At 50.2% G+C, this 8,459-nt stretch overlaps 1 protein-coding gene across 2 annotated transcripts in view; it reads right to left on the reverse strand.

The window, feature by feature from the left end:
* Positions 1 to 6,215, reverse strand: part of FBLN7 (fibulin 7) — a 48,366-nt gene extending 42,151 nt beyond the window's left edge. The window contains exon 1 of one of the 2 annotated variants that reach the window (XM_032243681.1): positions 5,861 to 6,215. In XM_032243681.1, the coding sequence (XP_032099572.1) occupies positions 5,861 to 5,935 (75 nt within the window). In that variant the 5' untranslated portion in view covers positions 5,936 to 6,215. The remainder of the gene's footprint in view (positions 1 to 5,860) is intronic. The other variant, XM_032243680.1, reaches the window with a different exon arrangement.
* Between the last annotated feature and the right edge of the window lie 2,244 nt (positions 6,216 to 8,459).

The following is an 8,459-nucleotide window of genomic DNA, read 5'->3' on the forward strand; positions in this document are numbered from 1 at the left end:
TTTCAACAACAAATGGTGTTAGAATAATTGGATAGTCACATGAAAAAGTAGCCCTCAACATAAATTTCACACCTTATTTTTTTGAGATGAAGTTTTGCTCTTGTTGCCCAGGCTAGAGTGCAATGGCGCCATCTTGGCTCACCACAACCTCCACCTCCAGGGTTCAAGCCATTCTCTGCCTCAGCCTCCTAAGTAGCTGGGATTACAGGCATGCATCACCATACCTGGCTAATTTTGTATTTTTTTTTTTAGTAGAGTTGGGGTTTCTCCATGTTGTTCAGGCTGGTCTCAAACTCCTGACCTCAGGTGATCCACCTGCCTCAGCCTCCCAAAGTGCTGGCATTACAGGTGTAAGGCATCGTGGCCAACCCTTATTTTTTAAAAGTAACTCAACATGGGTCATAATAAAAATGCAAAACTATAAAAATTTTAGAAGAAAATTTTCACGACCTGAGGTTAGGCCAAGAGTTCTTAGACTTGACACCCAAAACACAATCCATTAAAATAAAAAATTGATAAACTACACTTCATTGACATTTAAAATTTTTGCTCTGCAAAAGACATTGTTAAGACAAGCTACAAAATGAGAGAAAATATTTATAACTCACATATCTAAAAAAGGATTTCTATTTAGAAAATATAAAGAGTGCTCAAAATTTATTAAAAGCAATCAGGATTTGCCTGTAATCTCAGATACTCCAGAGGCTGAGGCAGGAGGATCACTTGAGCCCAGGAGTTCCACGTCTGGCCTGGGCAACACAGCAAGACCTCGTCTCAAAAAATAAAAAGAAAGAAAAGAAACAGTCCATTTTTTTTTTAAATGGGCAGAAGGCTTGAACAGATGTTTTGCCCAATAGACTATTTGGCAAATAAGCACATGAAGAGATGTCCAATGTCATTAGTCATTACAGAAGGAAATTAAAACCACAATGAGATACCACTACGTACTTGCTGGAATGACTTGGAGAAAGGCTAACCAACCCGAGAACTTTAAGTGCTGGTAAGGATGCAGTGTAGTGAGGTCTTTCATAGATGTAAAGTGGTAAAACTAATATGGAACATAGGTGGGCAGTTTCTTACAAAGTTAGACACACATTTACCCTATGACCCAGCAATCCCACTCCCAGGTACTTACATAAGAAATGAAAATACATTCACATGAAAAGCGTATGTGAATGTTTATACCAGCTGTATTCACAATTGCCCCAAACTGCAATGACACCACGGGTGGGTATTGTTCAGTGAGTGAACTGATAATCAGTAATATACCCACACCATGGAGCACCACTTAGCAATAAAAAGGAGCCTATGGCTTGGGTGAGTCTTAGATGCATTACACGAAGTTAACCCTTTTTCCATTTAGAAAAAAAAAGTGCCGCATGCTGCCATCGCTCATTTAATTTTATAGAAACATGCTCTTTGAGGTTGAAGCAAATCTGACTGATTGTCAATGCAAAAATAAACTAGGAAAACTGTTCTTGTAGTTATTTCTAAGAAGAACTAGCACCAGAATTGTCTGAATCATCAGAATCATCTATTTTGGAAAAACCGGATGCATCAATTGAATCTTTGGCCAACAACTGCTCCAGAGCAATGTTAATATCACGCGTAGGAATGCTATGTTTTCTAGGATTGGACATTTTCAGCGATCAAGAATTATATTTTATAAATGGAAATGCCACTACTAAGAACAGAATGCTATAAATAGAATGATGTCTGTTGTTTCCAAAGTTATCTTGGGGTAAACGCTGAAGCCACAAGCACTGCTGGCTGGTATTCTCGGGGCAAACGGGAGTAAAGAAACTAAACTCAAAAGGCCATGTACTCTTTTTCATTTATATGACATTGTGGAGGCCAGGTGCGGTGGCTCACATCTATAATCTCAGCACTTCATGAGGCTGGGGTGGGAGGATTGTTTGAGTCCAGGAGTTTGAGACCAGCCTAGACAACATGGCAAAACCCTGTTGCTAAAACAAAATAAAATAAAAAATTGTATGGCATGCTGGAGAAGAGAGAGTTGTAGTGATAAAGAATAGACCAGTGCTGCTAGGGCTGGGATGGGTAGAGGGTGCAACTTCAGAGAGCAGCGTGGTGTAGCTTTGGGGGCGGCGGATCTGTTCTGTATCCTGATTGTGGTGGTGGCTGCCATGCATAGGATATAGTTCCATGGTTAAAATCGTGAAATTATACATGAACAACATTTATTTTTATTTAATTATAAAAAGCAATTTATCAGACAGGAGGAGGCAACTAAAAGAATGAACCTCTCACGGTGGAATTTGGAGCCCGGTGACATCTGATCACAGGGAGAGGGTGGGGGAGGGAAGCCTGCTGAAACACGGTAGCAGCTCCCCACACAGGTGAGGAGGCAGCTGGGACCATGCACCCCTGCCCACCCAGAGCTACTGAGGGCTGAAGGTGAGGTGCAAGAGGATTGTTAGATGTTTGCTTTGGTCTCCCCAGCAAGGTGTTTCTCTTCCAGTGGGAAAGCCACAGGGCAGGCACAGTGTCGAGAAAGGGCTCCCGCTCTGTGCATACCCCATACTTCTCAGCCTCCCTTCCTTCCCTGTGACGACCTGCTCTTCATCAGCCAGTGACAGAAACCTGCAAAGTGACTTGGGACCGATGTGCTGACAAGAGGGACACAGTGGATAGCCATGGAGGCCAGCAGGAGAGAGACGAGACTCCATCCCCCCAGAAGTGCTGCTCTGGACCCTGCAGCACACAGCCTTCCCTCCCTTGTAACACACACACAATCACACAGACACACACAATTACAGGCAGCACCAACACACAAAGACATGTGCATACCTGACAACACACACAGCACAGATATGTACATACACATACACCCACCATCACACATACAATCACTCATTCACACGGACACATGCACGCACAACCACAGGTACCAACACAAAAAGGTGCGTACACACAACTACACACAGACACACATATATCCACTGACACACACACACACACACACCCCCATCATATTACCCTTGAGCACGTAATACACAAAACAAGCACATTTCCTGGCAAACAGGAACCCCAGACAGGGCTGTGGCCTGCCCCCTGGAGGAGCACCACAGCCTCCATCTAGAGCTCCTTGGAGTTGGTGCATCCCTGGGCCTTGGCCAAGGAAGCCCATCCTCATGCCTCCCGCCTGACCCATCTCATCTACTCCATGGCAGGAAATGATCCTGTGGGCACAGTTCATTCTCCAAACTTGCTGAGTCTCCACCAGCCAACAGCTCTTGCTGCTTGGTTCAGGAGTCCTGGGCCTCGCGCTACTTTTAGGCCAGGTGGTTCACTGCCCCTGGAGCCCTATAGTGGGAATACAGACAATAAACCTGAAACCTACCAAAATATATCATTACAAATGATGATCAGTCCTATGCCAGAGCCCTTCAGGGGACCCACATAGAAAATACAGGAACTGGCCTGGCATGGTGGCTCACTCCACGGAACTGGCCTAATCCCAGCACTTTGGGAAGCCGAGGCGAGCAGATCACCTTGAGGTCGGGAGTTCCAGACCAGCCTGACCAACACAGAGAAAGCCCATCTCTACTAAAAATACAAAATTAGCCAGGCATGCTGGTGCATGCCTGTAATCCCAGCTACTTGGGAGGCTGAGGCAGGAGAATAGCTTGAACCCAGGAGGTGGAGGTTGTGGTGAGCTGAGATAGTGCCATTGCACTCCAGCCTGGAAGACAAGAACGAAACTCCGCCTCAAAAAAAGAAGAAAGAAAGAAGGAAGGAAGTGAGGCAGGGAGAGAGGGAGGGAGGGAGAGAGGGAGGAAGGGAGGGAGGAAGGGAAGAAGGGAGGGAAGGAAGAGAAGGGAAGGGAAGGGAAGGAAGGAAGGAAGGAAGGAAGGAGGAAAGGAAGGAAAGAAGGAAGGAAGGAAGGAAGGAAGGAAGGAAGGAAGGAAGGAAGGAAACAGAGAAAATACGGGGACAGAAACGGGACTTGTTTAGAGTAGAAAGAGGTTTGGTAGGAGTCAGGTCACACAGTCACCTGACCTAAAGGAGTCAGGTAACGCTTGTTCCAGCATAAACCAGGCCTTGGGGCCTTCTTTATAATTCACCCTTTAAGCTGGCCTGGACAGGGTCGAGGGTGGAGAAGGGGAGACCCCTGGTCACATAGGACTGTGGGTGAGAGTTTCACTAGAATTTTTAAATGAACATCTATGGGCAATCTTTTTTGTTCCCTCTCCCCGCAGAAAGCGCCTGAGACAGGTGTTTTGCAGGTAAAGTCAGTAAGGTTTAGAAGATAAGAAACTTGAGAAGGCCTGGGTGTGGCAGGACAGAGATTGAACCCAGAAGTTCCAGGTAGAGTCTGAGTGAGTTCACTTTGCCTCTGCAGTAGCTGCAAACATGTCACAACTATTTCGGTCTCACCTGGTTTCTGGGTAACCTTGAGAGACAGGTGTTTGCCTCATTCCCTGAGCAGCAAAGATGACACGATGGCAGGGCCTGGCTCCCAAACATCCATCACACATCCTGTCCACTCTGCCTCCTTGGAGCCTGGGCTGGGGAGCAGGCTTAGAGATGGACCCATCTATGCTTCTGGCATTGGGCTCTAAGTCTGAGGTGGGGTTTTATTTTGTTCTGTAACCTGCAAAGTTGGTGGGAGACCCTTTGCTCTGTTGGGTGGGTTCAGCATGGCCCCACACTGGGCCTCTGCTGCCTGGTCACTGTGGTGGCCCCTCACCACGTCTGCACTAACATCACCACGTCTGGCCTGAGCCAAATTCTGCCTGCCTGGAATCCCTTCTGCACCCCAGGGGCTTCCAGCTGGCCATGGGCATGCCTGCCTGGCCCAGGAAGTCAGTATCCTGCCGGGGGGTATGGACAAGTATCTGCAGGGAAGGAAGAAATCCTGGAGCCCAACAAGAGAGACTGGGTTTACTCCACTCATGCCTGGTTGTGTGATCTTGAATAAGTCCCACCTTCCCTGGGCCTCAGTTTCATCATCTGCAGAGTGGGGATAACAGTCCCCACCTCACAGAGTTGCTCCGGGAATGAAGTGCCTGGAAGATACCCCACAGGGAGCCTGCGATGCACGAGGTACTCAGGAAGCGTGTTCTGTTGGCATTGTGGGGGTAGCGGGTTGGCAGTCCAGCTGGGCCCCTCACACAGGTAGGCAGTCCCTGGCTGCCAGGGTTACTCTGCTGGATGCGGGCCTTGGACTCGGCAATTCAAGTTCTTACCTTAATTTTAAAAAATCAGTTGCTATAAAAGTGAATCTGGTCAAGTATTAAATAAATAAATCCGGTGGGATTGGAACAAATGCCAATGACAAGAAGAGAAAAATTTAACAGCAAGCTGCCTGTGTATGTGTGAAAGAAAATGCAGTCCCACATCCCTGCTTCAGAAACCTCCCGGCCACCTCTGCCTGGGAAATGCCACGAACTGCCAAGAAAGTCCTGTGAGTGCTCTAATATTTCGGTTGGAAATTTAAATGTCGGAGTTTGGAGGGCGGGGACATTCTCTAAGCTAATCGAGTGACCCGGAGCTCTCATGGAGACCCAGGAAAGACCAAAGTCTTAAATCCCGGAGAAATCTTCCTCCTCCCGGCGTTTCTCACGCGGAGCCCTCTCCCCGGATGGACCGACGCGTTTGCACCAACTGCTCGGCCAGCCCAGCCCGGATCCTCTCCGGCGCCCGGCCCGGGATGCCTCTGAGATGACAGACGGGGGACGCTGCACCTCTCTCCGAAAAGTGAGCCCCAGCCCAGGCATCTCTCCAAGCTCCCGACCCAGGCATCCGAGTGGAAAGTGGCAAGCCTCGGTGCCCCGGCCTTGGCGCTGCCTCCCCTGCGCGCGGGACAGGGGAGAGAGGCGGGAGGGACACTGACCTGGGAAGCCCGCGGCTCGGGGCAGGCGAGGAGCAGCAGCAGAAGGAAGAGCGCGCGCGGAGACCTGGGCACCATCTTGCCAATCGGAATCTTGCTGCTTGGGAGGGGGAAATAACTTTGTCTGCCTCCCCTGCCGAGTTTGTCCCAGCGGTGCGGCAGACGCCCCTGCAGGGTGCGGGGCGCCGCGCGGCCCGAGGGCGGCTCGGGCAGGGAGGGAGGCAGGGAGGCGGGAGGCTCCCGAGCGCCGCCGGCCCGGCCCTTGCTCGGGTCCAGGTGCGCGGTGCACGGACCCTGGAGCAGCGCGGCGACGAGAGTCCGCAGCTGCCCGCACGAGACAGTCCGGGCGAGGCGGGGAGGCGCCAGCCGCTTGGCTAAGGCCGAGGGAGGAGGGGCTGCCCGGCCAGGAATGCGCCTGGGAGCACGCCCAACCAGCGCGGCTCCCCAAGGAGGCCGGGCACGACACCGAGGACGAGCGCGGGCATCCTCATTGCCTGGCAGGGATGGGCGGCAAGTGCTCCGCACATGTGCGGATGACTGGAATCCCACCCTGGGTAGGTTCACTCCTGATTGTCCCATTTCCCAACGGAGGAGACTGAGGCTCAGTCACCAAGGACAGGTGGCAGAACAGAAACCCAAACCCAGCTCTGTCCTACCTCAGAGCCCAAGCGACACCCTCCCCCAGGACATTCCGAGAAGGGGACCAGGCGAAAGACTTCATAAGCTTGACATGGAATGGACTGAGTTCTCCATCCTAATAAACTAGTGTCCCTTTCAATAATGCAATTGGGGTGCGAGAACACGCACGCACAGTGAGTAGATACACAGTGACACAGTGATCTACAGCCCTTCTCCTGATTCCGTCCTTCTGCTCAAGGGAAGGAGAAACTCAGTTTAAAGAGGAGACTGTGTTCTAGAACATTGCATGCCTTGCTAAAGTCAAGTCAGGAAGCGCCGGCCGGCATGAGCAGTCTGAAGTCCCCTGCCATCAGGGCTGTGGTACAACAGATGCCTCTGACCTGAGCTCCTGGAAGGCATGATTGACGTTCTTCCTGGAAGGTTTTCTGAAAGCAGCCACTGCGGATGTCCCGGGACACACAAGTCTGGTCAAGCCCCAGATAGCTTTTTCCTTTTCCACATTTTACTTTGCTGAGCCCTCTCAGAGCTCAAGGAATGGAGAGCCCAGGAGGCTGCCACCGCAGAGCAGGAACTGTTTTCCAGGGGAGGCCAGAAAGGAAAGTTGGAGTCCTGGCTTAGTCCCTTCAAACTGCTGTAACAAAATACCATGAGTTGGGTGGCGTATAAACAACAGACTCGTATTTCTCACAGCTCTGGAGGCTGGGAGATCCAAGATCAAGGTGCCAACAGAATAGGTGTTTGGTGAGGAACTGAGTTCTGGTTTCCGTGTCCTCACAGGGGCAAGGAAGCTCTCTGGGGCCTCTTTTCTGAGGGCACTAATCCCATTTGTGAGGGCTCTGCACTCATGATCTAGTCACCTCTCAAAGGACCCACCTCCTAATGCTATTATCTTGGGAATGAGTTTTGCAGCATATAAATTTAGGGGAGACACCAACACTCAGAACCTAGCCAGTGCCCCAAAAAGCAGGGGTCATGGTTCAGGCTGGCCTCCTGGGCATTCGTTGCCCAGGAAATCCTACAGTGCTGCTCCGCCAACCTTCCTGTGCAAAGGAGGAGGAACAGGACCCATGTAATCTTTTTTTTTTTTTTTTCTTTGAGATGGAGCCTTGCTCTGTTGCCCAGGCTGGAGTGCAGTGGCCTGATCTCTGCTCACTGCAACCTTGCCTCCCTGGTTCAAGTGATTCTCCTGCCTCAGCCTCCTGAGTAGCTGGGACTAGAGGCAACTGCCACAACGCCCAGTGAAATTTTTTATGTTTTTAGCAGAGATGGGTTTCACTATGTTGGTAAGGCTGGTCTTGAACTCCTGACCTCAAATGATCCACCCCCCTCAGCCTCTCAAAGTGCTGGGATTACAGGTGTGAGCCACCATGAACAGCAAAGGATTCATGTAATCTTATTTTGCATTCCTGGTTGAACATCCTGAAGAAAGACATGGTCAGAGCCCTGCTTCTCCCTGTCCAGGTGGAGAGGACAGGACAGCATGGCCCCAATTCAGGGCAATCTGTGGAGATTGTGGTTTTCTGCCTCGCTCTCTCGTATGTTTGCTGTCTATAACCAAAAGCCAGTGCCCTGCTCCTCTCTCTGTCTCTCTGTCCTCTGCTCTATTCTTGAAAAGTTTCCTCCTGGTCAGTGTAGCTGCATTTATTAATATTTTGTGTCCTATCACACTTTGTGTTGCTTACATGGCAGCCTTCTTTGGAGGGCCAGCTGTCCTGGCTCTCAGCTTTGTTCTGGCTGTGAGCTGGGAATCAGACATTGGGCAGATGCAAGCAAGCCTTCTTTTCTCTTCTCTTGCCCTTTCTATGGAGTCATAAAGCTGGAAGAGATTCTTGATTTCACAGATGAAGAAGCTGAAGTGAGGCATGGTTGACTGACTGACCCAAAGTATGCAAACTCTGATCTCAAGATCCCTCCTCCCAGAGCGGTGCTGCTTCTAGGACAGACTACCTTTGACTTGATCCCA

This window comes from Sapajus apella, unplaced genomic scaffold (assembly GCF_009761245.1).
Source record: "Sapajus apella isolate SASKATOON/1434 unplaced genomic scaffold, GSC_monkey_1.0 scaffold52, whole genome shotgun sequence".
NCBI classification, from domain to species: domain Eukaryota; kingdom Metazoa; phylum Chordata; class Mammalia; order Primates; family Cebidae; genus Sapajus; species Sapajus apella.